The sequence below is a fragment of the Carassius carassius genome, chromosome 13, assembly GCF_963082965.1.
Source record: "Carassius carassius chromosome 13, fCarCar2.1, whole genome shotgun sequence".
In the NCBI taxonomy this organism is placed as follows: domain Eukaryota; kingdom Metazoa; phylum Chordata; class Actinopteri; order Cypriniformes; family Cyprinidae; genus Carassius; species Carassius carassius.
Window position 1 is genome coordinate 9,277,797 of NC_081767.1, and position 24,582 is coordinate 9,302,378.

The 24,582-nt window shown below is 38.5% G+C and overlaps 2 protein-coding genes across 3 annotated transcripts in view; one reads left to right on the forward strand and one right to left on the reverse strand.

Annotated features, from left to right (window-relative positions):
* The window catches only part of LOC132155944 (long-chain specific acyl-CoA dehydrogenase, mitochondrial-like), a 29,757-nt gene extending 19,952 nt beyond the window's left edge, over positions 1 to 9,805 (reverse strand). The window contains exon 1 of one of the 2 annotated variants that reach the window (XM_059564731.1): positions 9,785 to 9,805. Coding sequence is in view for 1 of the 2 variants with exons in the window: in XM_059564733.1 (XP_059420716.1) it covers positions 5 to 96 (92 nt within the window). In the remaining variant the exon portion in view is untranslated. Of the gene's footprint in view, positions 1 to 4; positions 97 to 9,784 lie in introns of those variants that run through there. The other variant, XM_059564733.1, reaches the window with a different exon arrangement.
* Positions 9,806 to 9,966: 161 nt separating this feature from the next.
* Positions 9,967 to 24,103, forward strand: LOC132155943 (secretogranin-3-like). The gene is made up of 12 exons (XM_059564730.1): positions 9,967 to 10,365; positions 11,176 to 11,228; positions 11,580 to 11,610; positions 11,688 to 11,912; positions 14,778 to 14,920; positions 15,121 to 15,267; positions 15,354 to 15,600; positions 16,643 to 16,759; positions 19,593 to 19,676; positions 19,776 to 19,886; positions 20,922 to 21,011; positions 23,671 to 24,103. Exons 1-12 carry the CDS (start codon positions 10,281 to 10,283, stop codon positions 23,787 to 23,789), a joined length of 1,452 nt encoding a protein of 483 aa, XP_059420713.1. The 5' UTR covers positions 9,967 to 10,280; the 3' UTR covers positions 23,790 to 24,103.
* Positions 24,104 to 24,582: the final 479 nt, after the last annotated feature.

Sequence of the window (24,582 nt, forward strand, 5' to 3'; positions counted from 1 at the left end):
TCGCCTAGACACAGTGCCGCTGAACGCCTGTTTACTCCGCAAATAAACATTTTTTGTCGCAGGAGAAAAACTCCTTAGAGCCTTCAGTGCAAACATGCTGATGTGGACGTGATCAACTCAAACGCTGACAGGCGTCAACACATCAAAATAAGAGTTCGTTTTCTCTAACGTCGTCGATGTCAAGTTGACGTAAACGGAACCGACCTGACTGTGATGACGGACGTATCAACGGTCAGCATCGTAAATTAAAAAAAAAAATGTTTTTTATTTTGTATTATTCGTTTATGTATGTACATTTATAAGACTATACTTTTTATTATATTATCTTGGCATCAAAAATAAATAAATAAATAAATTTATAATATTTATTTATTTATTTAGAATTTTTAATAATGTCTATGGGAGTAACTGCCGTTCCCTTTCATAGGTCACTTCGATGCTGCGGTGACGTCACCACGTATGGGAACACCTTCGGTGTGACGAATGTCTGAAGCCCTATACCATCCCGCCAATCCTATTGGCCAAATAGCGCGTGGCACCGCCCATGCATGCGTACGCATATATATACCTGGTCCCGCGCGCCATTTACCTCAGATTGCATTCCTTCAGTACGAAGCGAATCTTCTGTGCCCTTTTGTCTCGCGTTCAATAGCGATCATCACGAGCAGTATTCTCCTCTCCGCGGACGCGATGAGTTTCAGGAAGTGCAAAGAGCCGTGTACCAGGTACATCATCAAGGGGGACACTCATGACAGGTGCGTAGTTTGCCTAGGCCTACACCACGCACAGACGGCGCTTAGTGGCCTTTCTTCATGCCCCCACTGCGATGGCCTGCGGCTCAGAGTGCTGCGCTCTAGGGTGGATGTGTTCTGCGATGTCGCTGTGTCTAACCCCCGCCACATCACTTCTGCGACTGCCGAGGCACCACACGAGGTGATAGCTTGGGGTGACACGTGTGACATGGATCTTGAGGACAGCTCAGCGCTGGAATTTTCTCCACATCGCTCGCTCTCCCCTACCCTAGTGCATAGAAAAACTCATGCCGAGCAAATTCAAGATGTTGACGGTAAAATCTATTTTGTCTCAGATTCAACCAAACGACTGGTTTGTCACGATCGATCTGAAGGATGCGTACTTTCATATTCAGATCATCAAGAGACACAGGAAGTTCCTCAGATTCGCTTTAGAGGGCAAAGCGTATCAGTACCGTGTTCTTCCCTTTGGCTTAGCGCTAGCTCCCCGTACTTTCTCAAAATGCATGGACGCAGCTCTGGCCCCGTTGCGGCTCCGGGGCGTCCGTGTGTTGAACTATTCGGACGATTGGCTGGTGTTAGCGCAATCGCAGACTCAAGCACACTCTCATCGGGACTTTGTGCTGAATCATTTACAGAGCCTGGGCTTACGCACGAATTTCCAGAAAAGTGTGTTAATCCCCTCTCAACGGATTACCTTTCTGGGAATAGAATTGGACTCTCACGCGATGACAGCAAAGCTTTCTCTCCCGCGCGCTTAGTCGATTGCATCATGCGTACAGCACTTCAGAGCGGGTCACACTAACAGTGAGATTGTGCCTCAGACTGTTAGGTCTAATGGCGGCGGCGCTTCCCGTAATTCATCTGGGTTTGCTTCACATGCGCCCGTTTCAGTGGTGGACGAAATGACGGAATATTTCACCCCGTTGTCTTCCGCATCGAACGATCTCGGTGACACGGAGGTGTGTGATGTTGTTAAAACGATGGATGTCAGCCGAATTTCTCCGCACCGGGCTTCGGCTGGGGATTTGTGCTTCCCGAGAGACTGTCACGACAGATGCGTCTTTGACCGGTTGGGGGGCTGTTTGTCAGGGGCGCCCAGCCCACGGAGTGTGGACAGCGGCACAACGCAGCTGGCACATAAACAAACTGGAATTACTGGCGGTCTTTCTGGCTCTCCGGTAATTTTCGAGTCTACTGATTGGCCGTCATGTGATTCTCAGAACGGACAACACAGCGGTCGTGTCTTATCTGAATCATCAGGGAGGATTGCGTTCTCGCCCCCTGTGCAGGCTGGCGAGACGTATTCTTCTCTGGTCTCAAAACCAATTTCTGTCGATCCGGGCTGTTCACATCCCCGGACGACTGAACTTCGGAGCGGATTTACTATCCAGACAGGCTTTGGAGCGGGGGGAATGGAGATTGCACCCTCAGACGGTGAATCACCTATGGCTGATTTTCAGGGAAGCGAAAGTGGATTTATTCGCGTCGAGCACGACTACGCATTGCCCGCTATGGTTCTCCCTATGCCCTCCATCACCCCTGGGTTTGGATGCGCTAGCTCACAGCTGGCCCAGGACCAGTTTGTATGCATTTCCCCCGGTTCGTCTGATCCCAGAAGTATTATTCAGAATACGGCGGGACAGAGTGGGACAGCTGCTGCTGGTGGCTCCGCGATGGCACACACAGCCGTGGTTTGCGGATCTGATCAATCTGTTAGTGGGCTCTCCGTGGGAGATTCCCCTCAGACAGGATTTGTTATCGCAAGCACAAGGACGGATTTGGCATGGCCTCTGAGCGGAGTGAGTTGATATGTCCTGGTCTTTCTGCTGAGACCACCGAGACTTTACTAAACTCTAGGGCAGCTTCTACGAGACGCCTATATGCTTTCAAGTGGAAACTGTTTATGACTTGGTGCAAAACTCATAATGTGGATCCAGTTTACTGCCCAGTGGCTTCAGTACTGGAGTTTCTTCAGGACCGTTTTTCGGATGGAGTGACACCAGCCACCCTGAAGGTTTATGTGGCAGCTATTTCAGCTTACCACGAGTATATAGGTGGTGTCTCAGTGGGTCGTCATCCACTGGTTTCTCGCTTCATACAGGGTGCGCGACGGCTGAGGCCTTTCCGCCCTGTGCGAGTTCCTGCATGGGATTTATCCATTGTGTTGCTTGGTTTGTCAGGGCATCCGTTTGAGCCCCTGGAAACTGTATCAGATAAAATCCTGACTCTGAAGACACTTCTTCTCATGGCTTTATCCTCCCTCAAAAGAGTTGGGGATTTGCAGGCTCTCTCTGTCTCACCCTCGTGCATGGAGTTTGCACCGGGCTCTGTGAAAGTGTTGTTGCGACCTAGGCCTAATTATGTTCCTAAGGTCGCATCTAATCCCTTTCGTTTTCAGCAGGTGGTCCTGGAGGCTTTTTCCCCTGCTGTGGCGGAGTCTGGGGATCTGAGTCTTTGCCCTGTGAGAGCATTAAAGACTTATGTGGATCGTACTGCCCCTTGGCGTAAGTCTGACCAGCTGTTTGTCTGTTTTGGACATAAGAATAAGGGCCATGCAGTCACAAAACAGCGCATGTCCCATTGGCTGGTGGAGGCTATTTTATTTGCCTATGAGGCGCGCGGGCTCGCTTCGCCCTAAGGAGTTAAAGGCCATTCCATGAGAGCAGTGGCTTCTTCTCAAGCCTTTTTCAGTGGATCCTCTATGGATGATATTTGTGCTACGGCAGGCTGGTCCTCACCGAGTACTTTTATCAGGACTTACAGCCTGGATGTGAGGATGGCTCCTGGCTACCGGGTTCTCTCCGCTTGAGCAGATGCTTCCTTGGATCCCAGCTATCAGGTACGTCAGGCGTTATGGTATAGCGTTCCCATACGTGGTGACCGCAGCATCGAAGTGACCTATGAAAGGGAACATCTTGGTTACGTATGTAACCTTGGTTCCCTGAATAGGGAACGAGATGCTGCGGTTCTGGCCGTGCCATACCTTGATAGCTTTCTTCTTCTCTTCACTCATGAAATCTGAGGTAAATGGCGCGCGGCACCAGGTATATATATGCGTACGCATGCATGGGCGGTGCCACGTGCTATTTGGCCAATAGGATTGGCGGGATGGTATAGGGCTTCAGACATTCGTCACACCTAAGGGGTTCCCATACGTGGTGACGTCACCGCAGCATCTCGTTCCCTATTCAGGGAACCAAGGTTACATACGTAACCGAGATGTTATCAGTTTCTCTCTCTCTCTCTCTCTTTCTTCTTCTTCTTCTTCTTCTTCTTTTTTTCTCTCTCAAAGTCATGAAAACACTATCATGGAGTCTTTCTTTTGCTATTTGTGCAATTGGGTTTACCAAACTATGACGACTTCTGCTGCTGAGAAACCCGGAAATGTGAAAAATGTCCATATGACTGTAATTAGCTAGAAATATTCTAAAATATTCTTAAAAATATAAAAAGTGAATTGGCCTTGATAGCAATTGTTTTTCATTAAAATCACTAAAATGCTTCTGTTACTAATGTAGCCTTGGTTCCCTGAGAGAATGAGTTTAGTGTCACTGAAGCTTTGGTCCTGTCCCAAATGGAACACTTCATGTGCACTTGAGGTCTTATGGACTTAAAATGGCTGTCACATGTGCATGTCCGTTAAGTCCAAAAGACCGTAGGGTGTCCCATTTGTCATTTTAGCGTTCAGAAGGGTGCTTGTGAGTGCCCCCTTGGCGGCCATTATGTGCGCTCAATCCGCACTTCTGCAGGGCCCGCACCAGGGAAATTTGCTTACTATGTTACTGAAGCCTGATTTGTTCACATTCATGTAGCTTTACGGATTACTGTTGCTTCAGTCTGCCAAAAGGGGAGGAGCCAACCTCAATATAATCAGCTCTGAGTCATTTCATCAGAATCTTTTGACTGAAGTGACAGTCATTGATTCGCGCACAGACTTATAGCACGGCAGCCTATACAAAGCCCATTCCCTTATCTCAGGGAACCGAGGTTACGTTATTAACCAAAGCATTCCCTTTCGAATGGTCTCTACCATTGTGTCACTGATGCTTTGCAGGGAATGGGCTTTGGTTAGAGAAATCCTATAGTGCCGAGCTATACGCTATGCAGAACGAAGCCACTCTGCGAGCCCAGCCCTGGAGCATCCATACTGAGGGCTTCTATAAGCAAGAGGCAATAATGAGACCCAAGCCATTCAGGCTGGGCACTACATAATAAGGATGTCCCAGGAATTTTTTTTTTTTTTTTTTGCCTCCGATCTGATCCAAGTCATTGAATATTGAGTATCTGCCAAAAAGAGTCCTGATCCGATACGTGTATATTCTAATAGGAATGTATGTTTGGTGCGCACTTCAAGTAAATAAATTTTATTAAAATTCAATTCAAAATTATTTCTATAGCGCTTTTCACGATACAAATCGTTGCAAAGTAACTTTAAAGAAAATTAAGTATCTACAATATATTTAGTAGTAACTTATCAGTGGTGACTATCAGTTCATGTACATATGGCACAAATGTATGGAAAAATCAAAGACATAATCAAACTCACGATAAACACTGTTAACAGCAATTATTATGTTACAATTAAGTTTATAGCAAAATTTGCACAAAAAAAAAATAAAAAAAGCACAATTGATTTGTTTAACTCAAGCTAAAGATTAATAATATTTATTTGATCAGATATAACTTTTGGTGTCTGTCATGGTTTACCCGGAGCAGTATTTTTTAGGACTTCTGCTAATATGACAGTTTACTTAAAGGAGCTATGTGGAGGTTTTACAAAAAAAAAATCTTTGAGATAGAGTTTTCATTTGTACATGTATGAGCCAACCATGATGTAAAAAAAAGAATGACACCTCGACTGTCCACCACGGTTGCCTCTATCAGCCTGTAGGCTCAATTGTGTGTGGAGGAGTCGGGCCCGAATTGGCGTGAAAATTCACAAAATGTGACGTCATGCGCGTTCTCGTCTACTTGGGCTTGCAACCATACCGCACGCCAGCCATTATAGTAAGCAGCATCAATAGTGTTTTCAAATGGACTCTGTGGATGGAAAGAAGCGACCAGCCTCCAGCACAATTCAGACAATTCAGAATTCAAGTGGTTCAAATGTCTGAGATCGAGAATAGGTCTGAGCCCGCCATCATTCTTGGTAATGAGGAAGTAGCAGCTGTAAAGCCTGACTAATTGTTTGCTAGAGCAATCATTTTCATGGCTCATGTTGCAAGCTATGTTTGCACTTCGGACCAGATAACATGAGCATTGTTGTCCCGTACCGAAGTTTGAAAAACACCTCTGAAACAAGGTGGACTGCAAGTGAACTGAAGTGAGTAGCCTCATTCTATGGTTTTTAGGATGGAGAGCAAACACAAGCTTTCTTTGATGGAGTTCTGGCCTCTGTGTGAACTGACACTCTCCTCTTCCTCTCTGCATATAGATCAAGACGGCTTCTGAGGCTCAGGGTCCAATGTCTCTCTGGGGCAGGGACCTTGACGCTTCAGAAATGTGTAGAGTTTCACTGTACGGGTGGTGCTGCTGAAGCAGAGGCTCGAACTAAAGCTGGGTCTGAGGCGGCACCGTCTCGGCAGGCTGCAGGGTGGATGGAGACTTCTGGCGATTTAAACTTGCTGCTGCACTGGATTGTTTTAGCAGGAAGTGACTCAATGGCTGTCATGACTTCTGTGCTACTGTAAACCACTCAGCAAACCCATTCACAGCAGGGGAAAACAGTGCAAACAGACTGGCAAGACGACCTTGTCAGTGTCACTGATCTCCACCAAATTGGTCATGGCCTTGCTGATCGCCTGTGCAGTGGCTTTAGTGGCATGCAGAGCCAGGTCAGTTGCTGTGCACACCTCTTCGAAGGCCTCAGAACCCTGGCTGGACTCGTCCATGGAGCAGAGAAGTTTCGCCTGGAAAACTTGAAGCACTGCCATCATATGAAGCGCTGAGGGGAGCCTGGCCAGTCACTGAATAAGCCCTGTTCGCAAGGGCTGAGATAGTCCTGCAGGGCTTAGATGGATAAGCTGCATGGGCCTTCTATCCCAGGGAGATGGAGAGCACAGATGCACAGCAACTGCCTCTTCCAGAGGGGGGAACTTGCCATAACCTCTTTCTTCAGTGCCATCAATAGTAGTGAGAGCGGAGGAAGTACAGGGATTAACACAGGACGCATAGGGGGCACGCCACGTCTTGGTGAGTTTCCACAGCCTTAGAAAAACACACTGCCCAAGCAGGCTGCCTCACTGCTGGGGCTCTTCTTTTTGCAGCGAGCAACAGGCTACTTCCTTCTTATTTCTTCAGCTCCTTGCAGAGTCAGCGAGGAAATGATCTTCATCGCTTAAGGAGAAAAATTCTGATGAAATGGTGCTCAGACTTATATAGAGGTCGACTCCTTCCCTTTTGGCAGGTTGAAGCGGCATTGCAAAGTTTCCCCAAAGTGTCAGTGACGAAACGGGAGAGACACTATTTTATATGTATTGGCACAAAAAAAAACATATTATATTATATGTTATATGTATATGTATTTTTTATATACCTTTTGCAGAATAGTGAATGATGAATTGTGTATTTATAGGGATACTCCACCCCAAAATGAAAATTTTGTCATTAAATACTTGCCCCCATGTTGTTCCAAACCCATAAAAACTTTGTTTGTCTTCGGGAACACAATTTAAGATATTTCGGATGAAAACCAGGAGGCTTGTGACTGTCCTATTGACTGCCAAGTAAATTGCACTATCAAGGTCCAGAAAAGCATTAAAGATATCGTCAGAATTCATCTGCCATGAGTGGTTCAATCTGAATTTTATGAAGTGACAAGAATACATTTTGTACATGAAGAAAACAAAAATAATGACTTTATTCAACGATTTCTCTCCTCTGTGTCTCTCCGCATCACTGTAGCACCATTTTGGAGAACATCCGCTGAACTCAAACTGATTACGCTCTTCTGTGTCAGCCGTGCTGCATGGATGCACTGTTTTCATTTAAATCAAACTGTAAATACACATAGTAAACGTATCCTTGTGTTGCGGCAGACACAGAATAGCGTACACCGTTTCAGTTCAGCGGATGTTGAAGTACAGTCTGTTCAATTTGTGGTCCTGTCTTCTAATCCTAGGACACATCTAATTTGTACAAGCTATGTTTTCCAGAGTTTCCTAACACCAAGATAATTGCCAAGATAAATTTCACATTAAGGTCACTTTTTTCTTTTCCCATCAGTTTGAAGCTTCCTCAAGAGCACTTCAGGTATTGCAACAAGGAATCATAGATGCAAAAATGTATGATGTGTCATAATCCCTGGGTTAGAACATCCACCTCTTTTTAATCACCCTCCATTCGCATAGAGAAATAAAACATTAGTGACCTCTATTGGACATAATAATAAACACATTAAAAATCCCTTATTTTTCTTTGTAACTACTTGTGAAATTTACTAGCAGTTTTATACACAAGATAATATATATATTTTTTGTATATTAGATTATACAAAAAAATATTGTGCTGGCATATTTGTGAATACCCTTGTGTTTTGTTTTATCAGTGATGCTTCTTTTCATTCTAAACTCACAGGCTTTAATGATTAGAAGCTGCATTACTTTAACAAAAAAAGCCTGGTCTTCCTAATGATGCAGAAACTGATGCATGCGTGTCACAGTCTGAGAGACTGATGCAGTGCACAACATGTGGAGCAGCGCTAATTAAGAATCTGAACAAAGAGCCTGTTGTGTTCAGACTCATAGAAGAACTGATTGACCTCTGTCCCACTTTCACACAGAGATAGACCTGTCTGCTCCAAACATACATGGAAAGAAGCATATCAGCATATACACTTAAAAGCTGATACCTTGATTAGCATAAATTAATATTATGAATGTATATGGAACATTGTATACTTTATAAAACCTTACTGCTCCAAGATCAATGAAAATCTGCTTTGACATGATTGTGGTGGGTGAAATTAATTAGAAACAGTACCCACAAACCCTGTCATTCCCTCAATGTACCAAGCAAACAGCTTTACTGGTCAAAGACAAATTTACCCTAAATGGTCAGATGACATAAAGCAAAAATTATTGGTTGAAAATAAAGGTTTTGAGGTCACATGTTACCTGACAGCCTGTATGCACTCACACAGGCAGCTGATGCATGTGACCTGCAGAGGCAATCATGAGCTGTTTAACACACTCCTCCTGCACAGAACACATTCACCACAAGCAACTCACAACCTCTCAAGATAATCTACATAAATCATGTCAAATAATAACAAAGACGGTAATATTAAATGATGCTTAACAGATATTTGGTCTATATATGTATAACATATTTAATATATCTTTATATTTTCACAATAAAGTCACATAAGCATGTACATCAACTTATGTAACGGAAATGTAATGGAAATGGAAAATGAAATTAATCATAAGATTTTTTTTTCTCTTTGTATTATTTCATCTAATTCATATTGCAATAGTATTTCTATTGTATTAACACGGGGACCTTGTCACAAGGTTTACAACTCTAGGTTTTTTATCAAAAGTCATCATCTAATCAAAAGTTTCCATCTAATCAAACAATTTTCTTTTTAATCTGTCTACTAGTGCTTTTATAAAATGCTCTCTAGTTTAAGACGTTCTTAAATTGGAATCATTTCAGTCAATTCTGTCCTTGAAACAAAAATTCTAATCATATTTTTCTAACAGTTTGTGGGTTAACAACTGAGTATACTGATCTGTAAACAGTTTTGTAGGAGGTTGGGGTGTTTTCGTCCATAAATGTCAAGTGAGGTTAGCATGTCACATTCTTATGGAGGTAAAGTTTTGTATTTTATTACAATACATTAAATACATTAAATACATTATCATGTATTTTACAAATAATTTATTGAATCTAAAATCTTGAATCTATCTATCTATCTATCTATCTATCTATCTATCTATCTATCTATCTATCTATCCATCTATCCATCCATCCCAACCGACGCATGTGTACCTCAAAGCATAATGGATTACCAAAACAAGTCAAACCTTTAATTTGCATTTCAGCCTGCAATGACAAAACTCGGTTCTCTTCAGAGTGTTGTCTTGTCTCTTATCTGCTCTTTATTGCGCTCATCGGTCGTTTACTGCCCCGCATCATGAATGAATGCGAGATGCGTGTGTGACGCAGGTGCTTCAGACTGACGCACATTGGCGGATATGACCGTGCCGTCCTCCTCCTCCTCCATCCATCCATGAGCTGCAGGAATCAGGGCCCGTTATACACAAGGAGCTCCCATCAGCTTATCCACTGTTAAATATAGCCAGCGACCTGGTTTCAGCACTGCAGGGACTCAACAGCTCCCGCAGAACTAAAGCCTCAGCGATTATAGAGGAGAGGCGCTGAGAGCACGCGGCATCCAGCCAACACCAGCGCGCTCCACGAAACCAACCCAACGGCGCCTTTATCTTCACAGAGGACAACAGAGAGAGAAAAAGAAAAAAAATCTCGAAAGTCCACGGCAGTTCGGACACCAGCTAAAGAATGGCGTCACAACGCGTAGGGTTTGTGGTTATCCTTGCTGTAATATCGCAGATCAGCGCGTTTCCCACACCTGCCGGACCCGACGGTGAGTTACTGAATAGCCAAAAAAGCCTGTAGTCCAATACATCGGTCCAATATATTCTAAAATATGGATTATTTGGTTTAGAAGATTAAGCTAATTGAATGGAGCAACAACAACAAAAAAGCACAACGTGAAAATTTGTTTTTAAATAAAGCTTCATATAGGCCTCGTAGATTATTATGTTGTTGTTGTTGATGATGTTTTCATCATTTATTGTATAGGAAGCTCTTGCCCCAGTTTTCAAAGGCCTGTAATCTTTTGTCCTGTAATCAGATTATTTGGTGGCAGCTTCTCTTGGACAGTTTGGACAGCAACTAAATGCATCAAAGATCTGAACAACCATAGACAGAGTGAAGAAAGTACATATTAATGACCTTGTGTAATGTACAGTGTCTTGGTTCCTTTAAAATTCTAGTAAAATTACTAATTATAATCATATACCGTGATGTGCATTATCCAAAATTGCATTTATGTTGTTACAATGTCTTTACATTATAGTTACAATGTAAAAACCCACCAATAGTAATCTGAGCCTGATACTGTACTGATACTTGTTTTTTTGTCATAGTGTTTTTGTCATCCGGTGTGAGTGTATTAAAGGGATAGTTCACCCAAAAATAAAAATTCTGTAATCATTTACTCAGTCTCATACTGTTCTAAATGGTATGACTTTCTTTCTTCTGTGGAACACAAAAATAAATTCTGTTTTTGGGTGAAGTGTCTCTTGAGGGACAGCAATTACTGATCTGCCATCAGTGATCTTTGCTTTTATTGAATGTGTGTATGTGTATGCGTGTTTCTTTCCTGGTCCAGATAAAAGCATGCATAACCGTGAGCTGACTGAGGAGAAGCCATTAGAACAGCAGGTGTGATTTCAGAAATATGAACTTCTTGTTAATCACTATGTTCTGTCAAAGACAGATTAATATACTTCATACCTCCATTTGTTTACTAGAAAACAAGACTACACGCTCAGAAAAAAAGGTACAAGAGCTGTAACTGGGGCAGTACCTTTTTAAAAGGTACAAATATGTACCATTAAGGTACTAATTTTAGTGTACATTTTGAAAGGATACCTCCCCAGTGACCACTTTTGTACCCTTGTTTCTGACTGTGTATAGACGATGTTTTATGTATTAAGTTCAAATAAATTTAAATTAAAAATCAAGCAAAAGTCAAGACTGTGTTTTTATTTTATTTTATTTTTTCCCCAACAGATTGCAGAAGCTGATAGCATCAGGAGGACAGGTGAGGTATAATCTTATGCTGACATAGCGCTACACAGTGATCAATAGCTCACAAATGTTTGCTGTTCATCCGTGCAGAACCCAAGCCAACGCCACCAGCTGAGGCAGAGTCAGACGCTGAGGATGATGATATCACTTTCCTTAAGTCTCTGGCTGAGAAGTCCAAAGAGTCAAACAATGAGACTCCTATCTCAGATTCTGTGGATGAGCGATACGGTACTGATGAGGCTGACAGTACCAAAAACAGAAGACTGGTTGATGACTATGACTCTACTAAGAATGGGATGGACTACAAATACCAAGGTAAAACCTACAATTAATATGCTAACAAAGACTTATTCAGAATAGCATACTGTAGTAGTATGTAGAATGTGCACCGGTGGCGAAGCTACTTGCCCTCCTGGGCCCACCTACCTTTGATACCTTCAAATGAAACCAGACCACCTGCCTTTGATGGATTTATAGATTGGAAACTTGTGAGCCAAGCGTGTTTAAAGCATCATTAGCACAGGTACAGTGTTTGATAGATGTGTCCTTTGTGGATAGATACTGTTCTTAACAACAATCTGCATATTTGCAGCCGCGCACATTTCTGTGGTCCTTAGTGTTATAATCAAGAAATACTTGATTATAAGATTATCTACGAAGCCCAGTTGTCTCAGACTGAGGTGATGCTTTATAATAAACTTCTTTTAGTTAACGTTAGTTAATATTAACAATTTGTTATAATATTTATTAATCTCTGTTTTATTAAACATTTGTTAATAAAAATACAACTGAATGTTGACAAATACAACTTTTAATTTTAATAATGTATTAGTAAATGTTGAAATTAATGTTAATCAGTGCTTTAGAAGCATTGTGTGTTGAACCTTTGTGCTGAATTTCTGTAGCCAATTTAATATGTAGTTTTCATATACGCTACACTTTGCCCACCCTGGTTTATTTAGGCGCACCCACCTAAACACCCTCCTCACCCCTGATGTGCGCTGTGTACACTATGTTGTTTGCACACAGATTTTCTTTGATTGTCAAAGAGCACACTCAGTGGAAAACAGTATCTCACAATGAAATGGTTCTTACACCTGGTTCATGCAGACTAACCAATTAACCAGTTAATATTCTATTTTGAGCATAGCTTTTGTCTTCTTGTCAAGAAAAAGTAAAACATCCATTTTTTTTGTTGTGACCTGTCAAAAGCCTAATTACCTTCCACTTTGAACATACTGATCCATCCATATATGACTCCATATATGTGATCCTAAATACAGGAACAGGTGGCAGACACCATAGGTTAATCAGAAGGATTTTGTAGAGCTAGAGAGAGAGAGAGAGAGAGAGAGAGAGAGAGAGAGAGAGAGAGAGAATCAGAGGATTATCCCTCGACAGGCGGCTATACTGGATGTTTTATAGCATTAAACCCCACAGTCTCCTACAACAGGGCAGTCAGACTAAACACCCACAATAAAAAACCCTATAACCTTATAATAGCACAATAGCAAAATGATCGATTAATTGATTGATTGATTAACTTTATGACCCTTACAATTAACCCTAACATTTGTTGTGCATTCTAAGCATATGTCCTATTTTATGATTAGATAACCAACAGTATTTGCATGTGAAATTACTATATTAACTAATAATGCATGCTGCATGGGTTAAATGTCGTTTTTTACATATATGTTGTTTTCCTTCAAACAACCTCCTTGCATTGCCACAATTGCACTGTGACTTATTGTGATTTGTGATTCATAAGAGAAATCACAAAACCATGAAAATCCTAAATTGAGCTGTGCAAATTAAGATCACGCTGCTCGTTTCTATCATTGGGATCCTTCCAAATGATCTGCAGAGTCATAGGTGCTACACGTGTTTCTGAACACAGAGGTGTTGCTGATGTGTACATGTGGGCAGTCATGTGTTTATTCATCTGTCCGGTGTCAGCTGTCCAAGGACAAGCAGTTTCTGCAGCTCAATTTAACTTGTGATTAAATAGTTACTTAATTGTGAACTTACAATATGACTACTTTAGGTCTTTTTTATGACAATGTCATGTCATAAAGGCACTCAGACTATCGAAGACCTCTCACTCTGTTTCTGTCAGAATAAGCGTCAGACATTTGATCAGTGTCACATTTCAGGCAGATGGTGAGTTTACTGGAAGCGATTAAGGCAGTGTAAGTCGATCTCTTGGGTAGATAATGGCAGATAACAGAGAGGGAGTTGTTTTTGTGTGCTTTCACTGGGTTACAGGAATTATAACAGACAGACAATAATTGCTGGCAGATTTCAGCGCCAACATTCAGATCTCTGTTTCACACATTCTCCTTCTACTCCTCTCGCTTTTTAAGAGCTTTGAGCTTGTAAATTTTCTGATAAAGTAATTTCAAGTACAACTCACTAGAAAATAAACTTATGGCAAAGAAAAAGACAACCTAAAGAGTGCTGGATGAGGTGGATATTTAGGCTACCTGCAATCCATAGAGTTTATCAACAATTAATTTTTGGGCTTCTTTAGTTTGGTCAGAACTGACCAGATTTTTGGCTCCATTGGAAAGGGATGGCACTTGATGAGGTTTGTCACATTAGCTATGTGAACACACACACACACACACACACACACACAAAAGTTAATAAAATCATGAACATGATTTGCATATGTTAAAGTGTCAAAAAATAAAAAAGTAACACTTGGTACCTTTGTGGTCAAAAATGACTGTGGAAAAAAAAAATAGCTCATAAAATTTTTATAAATGTTGCATAGTATCATAAAATCCCCTCAAAATTCTAAAAAAATATATATATATGTATATATATATATATGTATTACACTTATATTCCTGGCAAAAAAATAAATAAAATAAAAATAAAAATATAATTATTAATAATTATAATAACAAAAAGTTACATTTCAAGATCACAAAGGTTCCAAGTGTGGCCCAAAAAATAAATGAATATATATGATATGTTATGATATTATTTATATGATATTATTATTATTATTATAGTTGTGGTGTGGACATTCCTATTTTGATACAATTAGAACAATTATTAAAACTTTATACTTAATGTTATCGTCCTTGGTGTGAACTGCCCTTGATATTCAGTTTTGATATATTTGTTTAATTGGAGTGATGTGCGGTATTTTAATGTGTTCCTTTTCAGATGATCCTGAAAGTTTTCGGCAGCTGGATGGGACCCCGCTAACAGCTCATGACATCGTCCAGAAAATCGCCAACAAAATCTACGAAGAGGATGACCGGGGAGTGTTTGACAGAATTGTGTCTAAACTGCTCAAGTTGGGTCTAGTAAGAGATTCAAATTGTGGCGTGCGCAGTGATTCTGATATTGATGAGCCATGCAATACACATCATTCATAATGTATTCACTCCTCAAGGGAAATATATTCCAGTTTAACCAGCATAAATAGCATGGAGAATAGATAGTCATATAATAATCCCTTTGTGAATTGATTGTTCTAGCAGGCTTTCTCTTGTTTGTCCTTCAGATCACAGACAGTCAGGCAGAGACGCTGGAGTACGAGGTTGCTGAAGCCCTGCAGGATCTGATCACCAAAAATGCCAAAGATAACATAATTGGCGACCTCAGTATGGATTACCCTGGTAATGCAGAAAAGGATATACAGAACAGTATGGTAAGATTGTGTCACTGTGTGTTTGTTTGCTCCTACCAACTGCATATTTATCCACAGTTTCCAAAAAATTGGATTCTTCTCTTCAGGATGAGGAAGACAGGCCCAGTAGAGGATATGATGAGGATAAAGGTGATGACGATGAGGATGGTGGCAATGATAATAATGGTGATGAAGAGCAGGAGGAGGAGAGCAGAGATGATATAGTGAGGGCTGAAGACTCATGGGACGGCGTGAGCGATGGGAACGACAGAAACGAACTGAATCCAGAAGACGGACTGCAGGACCTTCAATTCTTCCCCAACTTTTACAGACTCCTTAAGAGTCTCGACTCAGGTAGACAACACACACAATATAACAAACAATACAACACAAAACATAACGCACTTATACAACATAATATAATCAAACACAAAGCATGATATAAATGCACAACATGCAGAGGATACTGTTCACCACAAACCACCCTTGTGAAAAATAAGTGAAATTAACTGGGTCAAATGTGCACTTGTAGTGTACTTAAAATCTAAAAAGTAAAATAACTTGCATAATAAACTCTAAACTTAATAAAAGGCCATTTAAGTGTACTTAAAGAGAGTAAACTTACATGACTGATTCTTAAAGGCCCACGTGTACTTCACACTTGATTATAATTTTAACTGTAGTGTGAAAATTTATATTACATTAGTAGTAAGTAAAAATGTTTTAAATGTAGTAAATCTTAATCATTATAAGTGCATAATAACAAATATATTTGAATACATGGTCACATTAGTTTAGGAACCAGTTCTCACTATAAACCAACTGTTATCTATGTCTTTTGTCTCAATAAACTCCTAATTTGATACTTGGGGTAGGATTAAGGGATCTATTACATTATAATATGCTTTATAAGTTATAATAAATAACCAAAATGCTAGGAAATTCCATGCTGATAAGCAACTTGTTAATAGTGAGAATTGCTCCTTTAAATGAAGTGTTACCAAATACATGATAGACAACTTTCAACAGAAAATAATATTTAATATTTAAAATCACCATAAATGCTTGCGAGTACATTTAGTAACACGATTTAAAAAATTTTCAAACAAAATAGAATAATTATTAAATTACAGATATTTTTGACCTGCTTAAATCGTAACATAAGTATAGTACAACACAACACAACACACACAGAAGCCACACAAACAATAATGTAACACACCTCATAGCACAACACAGCTCCTTCAGCTATAAGGTCTATAGAAACATCACCATCTGTTTAAACACATTTCCTGTGGTTTCTGCTGCCCTTATATTTGGCAAACACCACATTAATCCAGATTCAAATCTGGCCTCATTGCTTAATCTATCACATCCTTCTTCTCTGGCTTTACAGAGCGAGATAAAGAGGAGAGAGAAACACTGATCACCATCATGAAGACCTTGATTGACTTTGTGAAGATGATGGTCAAATATGAAAGCATCACACCTGAAGAAGGAGTGTCTTATCTGGGTAAGACCATTTTTCATTTGAATGTTCAAGGTTTCTGGTGTCAAAAACACACTAGTTTGTAGTGCAAATAGTTGCAATGTTTACTGTACTTATTATTCGAGTTATGCCTATGTGTGTTTACTGCACGTTATTCTTCTATTTATTTATCTGTGACGTGACGTGACATTCAGCCAAGTACGGTGTCCCATACTCAGAATTCATGCTCTGCATTTAACCCATCCGAAGTGCACACACACAGAGCAGTGAACACACACACCGTGAACACACACCCGGAGCAGTGGGCAGCCATTTATTCTGCGGCGCCCGGGGAGGAGTTTTTGGGGTTCGGTGCCTTGCTCAAGGACACTTCAGTCATGGTATAGCCGGCCCGAGACTCGAATCGACAGGTCAGGGTCAGGAGTCAAACTCTCTAACCACTAGGCCACGACTTCCCCTATGGCGGCTAATGAAACTGAAGTATTGCACATTCACAGGAAATAGCTTAAATCTATTTGTGTTAAACAGCAAATTTATTCTGATTGGTGGTTATTGTGTCACATTATAAAGATTATACTGATTGTTTCCTTTAAATAAAGGAGTCCAGCCTCCAATCATCTTGGTAATCTCTCTGAAAGAGACTGAACAGTTGAAGCAGAATTTTTCAGATGCAGTATCAGTGTCTGCACCATGTACATAACAGCATGGACATCACTTTATTTTAGAAAGTGCTGGGGACAGTGGTGGTAGAATCACTGTGTGTATTTGGCTGTTTATGACATGATGTAAAGGTGAAGGCTTTACTCATGAATATTAATTGCTACTGTTATTATTATTTTTATTTGGACCTATTCAAGAACTTTAGTACATCTTTACATGCAATTTCATAATTACTTCTGTTGTCTTTGAAATATGATTAAAATTTAAAAGTATTACACATTTGCACAAGGATTGCAGTATAGTACTTCAAATATAGTACATGAATTTTATATTGAGTAACACTACAGTTAAAATTATAATTAAGTACTTTACATATGCTTTAATATCTTAGACAACACATCAAAATAAGTCTACATTAAAGCATAACAAAAGATAACGAAAAACATGATGACTTCAAATGTATTTTAAAGTAAAGCATTTTAATTAGATGTTAACACAAAGTGGATTTTTTGGAAAATATAGCCATGAAACTGTACTTTCTTCAAGTACACTTAAGTGGACTTTTATTTAATTAATAATATATTATCTTAAGTTGTTGTTTTTTTACCATGCTTTTAAGATTTGAAGTTTAATGCTGAATTTTAATAATTGTTCAATATTATTTTTAGCACAAATAAGTTTTGTGAATAAAGCCTAAATGAACTGAAGAGAACTACAGCATAAAGTCCTACAGCAGTAAATAAGAGATCAAAGTAAAATCATTTTTGCATTCCCATGCTACAAAAGCAAAAGTGAATGCAAATGTCTGGTTAAACTTAGTTGCAGGTGCTTAGTGAATAAAGAAGGATTTTGCACAAAAATAATGTTCACAAAATTTTTGTTTATATTTCTTTAACTTTGCAATTATCAAAACCCTTTTAACTTTGTGTCACTAATCATCACTGATCAGTGCTATTTTACAGGGACATGAGCCATGTCCGTCTAATGCCCATATATGTTCAAGACATCTGCTCAAGCAAACAGCTTCCTGCTTCATTCATCCAGCGTTCTCTCCTTTGTTGCCTCTCTCTTTCATTCCGTGTAATTAATTCTGTCTGTTTCTCTAACGAGATGGTCACGGGCTTTATGATAGAACACAGATAACAATTTGGAATTCTCTACTGTGTAATAATGGGGTTACTCTGGAAACCTGTGCAACATGATGACAGAGCTGTAAAGATTAAATGGAATGGCAGGGTGTGTTGCCAGGAACAGCTGGTTATTTATCCGCTGTGGTTTAAACATGAGATGAAGCGCTTATCATTCTGCCCTAATATGTGCTTTTGTCATTGGCAAACAGCTCCAAGACACAAAAGTGTGTACACAACGGATAATGAGTACAGGGTGCATCCACATTTATATATGGGGTGCTGGAGAAAGCTTTATGTTGTCAAAGATAATTCTGATCAGTAAAAAAAAAGAAAGAAAGAAAGAAATACAAGAGTCATTGTAATGGGACACTTTGACCTCAGAAAGCGAAGATATTACTGTAGCCTTTCATTTTAAATAAATGAATAAAAATAAAAATTAGAATGTGGTCATGAAAAAAAATAATCCAAATTAGTGACATACTATATAGGCCTATATATATAATATATTACGTCTAATATTAAATTTATAACTTATAATTTATGGAGAAAGGGGAGTTTTTGAAAATGGAATATGTTGCTCTGTTTTCGCTGAATGATTTTCTTATTTTTGTCATTGGTTATTGCATTTTAAATAGCTTAAATATTGTAAATTAACATTATAAAGCTGATAATACTTTACAGTAAGGTTTCATTTGTTAACATTTGTTAGTATTAACTACAATTTAAATATTTTAAATGATTTGTTAATCTAATCTAATGTTAATATTAATTTCAACAATTACTAATATTAAAATCAAAACTTTCTTTAGTTAAAACTATTTTTTCTAATGATTGAATAGACCTGGGCTTCGTTTCTAGGTGACCATAGAGAACATTGGCAATCTGTCTAATACATCACTGAACTAATACTGAACAGCTGTGTCTTAAACTAACAATCAATAAATACTGTAGCAAATTTATACTAATGGGACCTTATTGTATAGTGTTAACAGAAAAATAGTCTCCCAAAGGCTTCTAATGCTTACATCATCATCAGTGTGTTTATAAATATTATGTTTTTCAAACAGAAAATCTGGATGCAATGATTGCCCAGCAGACCAAAAACAAGCTGGGCAAGTCTCTGGTTCCTCTCAGCATTACACCCCCTACAGGTAACCCAGACCCACCACACATTAACACTGCAGATTCTGCTCAGGAAGACTTTGGCATCACTATACTGTTTTTTCCTCATCATTGCTCCCTCGTTCCAGGAAAGGCATTGGAGGATGATGACAACACCAAAACAGAAGCTGCCAAAATGCAGAAGGAGCATGAGTCTCTGAAAGACTCGACCAAAGACATCCAGAGTGCTGCTGAAATCAGTGAGTAATACAAGGATCCTGAATCTTCTTCACGTTTATGGTTTCTGCTGGTGTAATTGAGCCGTTTAACTGAGTGTAGGTAGATACACTGATAAGCCTGTATCAAATACAGAAATCATCACTAATCTGAAACATGCAGTCAGACTGCAGTGTAGTGTAAGAGAGAGTCAGTCCCATAGAGAGCCTCTGCAGCAGCCGTAACACATCACACTCACCAAACAATGGAATAAATCAAATCACCAGGCCCTGTTCAGGGAGACTTTTATTGCTTCTTTGAAAAGCACTGAACATTACTGTTAAAAGCTGTTATAATCACTGTCGATTATTACCCAAGAAGTATTTAGAACACACCCATTATACATTAATGCTGCTTTCATGTTTGAATTGCCACAGTTATGAGATGACAATTCAGAACTTACGCACTTACGGAAATTATTTGTTACTATAGCAACGCTCATAACACCAGTTATGTACAGCTTGGTATTAATGGCTGAAAAAAAGAACACTTCCTAATCTAAAAAAAAATTATAATTCAACTTTTGCTAAATAGTGAGCATTGCATACAAGGTGTGTGTGTGTGTGTGTGTGTGTGTGTGTGTGTGTGTGTGTGTGTGTGTGTGTGTGTGTGTGTGTGTACTGTATATATAAACTATTATTAGTATTTTTTATTCAATAAGAAGAAGAAGAGAAAGAAAAGAAAATCCAACTATACATCCATCCATTCTCCAAACTGCTTGTCCTACTGTATATAAGGTTGTGCGGATGATGGAGCATAATAATAATAATAATATACAAAAAAAGAAGAAATACAAATAGATAGATTTAAACAAACAATCTATTTAAAAAAATCTATTAAAGTAGAAGACAAAGTAGAAAACAATTAAGAAGATGACGAAATATATATAGAAATGTGTTTAAACAAAAATATAGTATAATAATACTACTGTACATTCTCCAAACTAATTGTGCTATAGGGTCTTAGAGATGCTGGAGCCCAATAATAATACTACTAATAATAATATTATTGTCTGACAGGTCATCCTGGGAAGTCTGAGAGTTATCTGGAGGCAATCAGAAAGAACATTGAATGGCTGAAAAAACACAACAAGGAAAGCAACAAAGAAGGTAAATGTTCATCAAAAATAAAGCAGCACACCCGTTTCCTTTCAGTCGTGACTCTGTTATTTTACTGCTGGTGAACTGGAATGGATTATGAGCTCTAATCAGGATGAAGCCAGCAAGATGTGTGCTCTGCCTTTTATTATAGGTGGTTTTAATTAAACTGCATTAGCGCATCAATTTCTACATGGTGATTAGTGGTCACATTAGTGTTTACATAGGTCAGCATCATATGCATGACACAGTTTAAAGATGCTAAATTATATGTAGATCTATGCATGTTGCCACAATAAATGAACACCCATTTTACAGAATATGTGCTCCAAATGAATTGACAAGGTTGCTGCTAGATTTTGGAAATGACAGGTGACACAAGTATACCATCCTATACTGCTAGTAAACTCCAGCTGTCAAAGTGTTTATCCCTTACCCAAGGTTACACAGAGTTTCATGAAAACATGGAGAAGAACAGTCAAATTCAAGACTCTTAATTTCCTATTAAAGTAAGCGTGGGTGAGAGCGCTCATTAATAAGCTTCGGTTTGATGAGTTTGGCTGATACAGCAGTGCAAGTCTGCTGCGTTTCTGATAAAAGATCTGTGTGTTCCTCTCTGTACACCTGCCAGCATGAGACTGAGACTGTGTGTTCTTCAGGCATCATCTGCTCAGCTCAGAAAATGAGAGTGTGTTTTCAGATGAGAACTCTTGTTTTATTATTCATATTCAAAAGAGACTCATTAGAGGCAGCCTGTTATCGTCTAGATGAGTGAATCGTGTCCAGGTCATATTCATCACAAAGGATAGAAGAAAATATTTCGCATAAGCTTATTTTAGGACAATATTCAGTACTGTAATTGTTTTTGTTTTGATAAGAATAAATATAGCAAAATAAACAACTGTAAAAATGAATTTCCTCTTTGAGGACAAGCATCTATCTATCTATCTATCTATCTATCTATCTATCTATCTATCTATCTAGCTAACTATCTATCTATCTATCTATCTATCTATCTATCTATCTATCTATCTATCTATCGAATTCAATGATGTGTTAACAGTTTATTTATTAAGTTATTTTAAACATTATTTAATTTTATTTATTTATTGCATGGGATTCTGGAAAATAATTTGAAGATAGACATATGTGGGGGGGAAATGAGGAAGAATGTTTTGCTCACAAAAAAATCTGTGTCAGAGCATTTTGTTCAGTTCATTGAACTGATAAACTCAAACTATAAAGTGATAAGGAATTATAATGATTCATTTATAGTAGAGGTCAGCTAGGCAAAACATAACTTTACAGCTCTAAGCTTTGTTTAAGCTCTAATGTGTTATTTGAGCTGGAAATGTGTCTATATCATTCATTTTTAACCCAGAACCCAAATATATCTTACATTAAACAGAACAACTAAATTCAAAATATAGAAGCGCTAAGATTTGGTGCTGAAATTACATCAGCCATTACTCCAGTCTTCAGTGATCCTTCACAAATGATTTTAATATGCTGGTTTGCTGCTCAAGAAATATGATTATTATTATTGACAATGTTGAAAATAGTTGTGCCGCTTAATATTTTGGACTTACTGTCCAGTCTTATTCTGTTGTAATGGTCAATGTTCAGGAATAATCCACTGGTCTATACATTTTGCCAGAGCCCAAGCAAAAAAAAAAAAAAACATGCACCAACACATACTTTGCTGATAGCCAGCATTTTTTATTTCAACCCACAAAATGTACCCAAAACACTTTCACACACACACACACTCTGTGAGAAGCAGTCAATATGTATAATCTCTTTGTGAGAAGCAAGAAGATCATACACTAACGGGCATTTATGGGTGATCTTTGACATCCACTTATAATAAGAACATAATTTCTAGAAGGAAAACATAATCAGGCCATCATGTGGCTTGCCTCCCGCATTTCAGGCATTTGTTAAAATGATTCTAGGTTATAGCCTTCCATATAGCATGAAACACATTGTTTTAACCAGCATACTGATTTATATAACTCTTAACATTTAGGTTTTTAGACCTAAAGTGTTACCTGAACTAAAACTTACACCACACCACATTATTCTGTTAATATTTTTGTAGTTTAAACAAAGAACAATATTTTTATTTCCAAGACAAGAGTCCTGCAGAGTTGAACTTTTAAACTTGATAAGGCAAATATACATTTAAAGCACACATATAAAAAAAGATCAGGAAAAAATGTATATTTTTTTTGTGATGTCTCTCTGTTAAAAATGACATTTGAAAGATCAAACCATAATTTTTTAAGGGGGAAATACTGTAGCACAATTATTTATCTATTTATTTGTTCTATATTGTAGTTTTATATAAACTCCTTTATAGATTTATCAAATCTTTTTTTTTTTTTTGTAATTTTTATAGAATAATTTTAGTTATTTAAAACAACTAACACATTTCGTTTAAATAATTTCTCTCTGTTAAATTATTTTTATTTATTTTTTAAGCGTGATATAACTGTATATAACTGTAATATTACTTAAATAATTTCATTATTATAATACTTATTGCTACTTTTTATTTAATATCACTAGATAAAAGAAAAAAAAAGTGGTGTAAAATTGATTTAAATTCAGAAATTACTATTACATTTCAGTACTGATCAGTTCCTGTATCTTCTCTTGGTTTGTTAAGACTATGACCTCTCTAAGCTGAGGGACGTCATGGACCAGCAGGTGGACGCATACATCGACAAAGGCATCCTTGAGAAGGAGGACGGTGACGTCATCAAGAGAATCTACGGAAGCCTGTAGGAACCACACGTCCAGCTTCACATGTGACAGTTAGACTATCTACTAAATACTTGGACCGGGCATACTAACACAGATCCTAATGCTTTAGCTCTTCATAAATAAGATTTAGTCTGCAACTCAGACAGTATTTCTGCGGAATAATTCCCTCCAGAAGGCAATATCTTCTCTCAGTGCAGTCAGCAATAGAACACAATCTAGTTCTAGATAAGCCACAAATCACATGAGAAGTAAATGTTCTTACACATTAGAATAAAATAACACCACTGGCTACCTAGAAGAATGAAATTCAGTGGATTTTTTTTTGAGTATGACTAGAAAATCCAAAAGAAAATAGAAGCATTTGCACCTGTCTTTTGCAATAGACCTGTACAGCATCATATGGATATATCTGTATGTAACATTCATTTACATATGGTGTATATCATTTTGTCCTCGTTTTTGATGAAGCAGATAAAACTTTATTATTCTTTCTCAACCAACTAACCAAAAAAAATCAGTTTAACTGTCAGTGAATTGCTTTCCTCCTCTGTTGTTGTTTTGTCTCCCAGTCTGTAGGGGGCGGTAAATAATCTTTATATCTCTTTTCTCTCTTATATCTTAATTTTGGTTTTCTTGGTTTTGTTTCTCCACTATTTGACTCTGTATATTCCACATGCTATAGATTCGCAAAAATCTAATATTTTTAAATGTAAATATCGTGATTTTCCAAAAATCTATTAAACATTGCCTTTCTTTAATTACTTAACTTCTGTGGTTGTCATCTATTTTTTAGGTTTTGATCCTACTATAAACC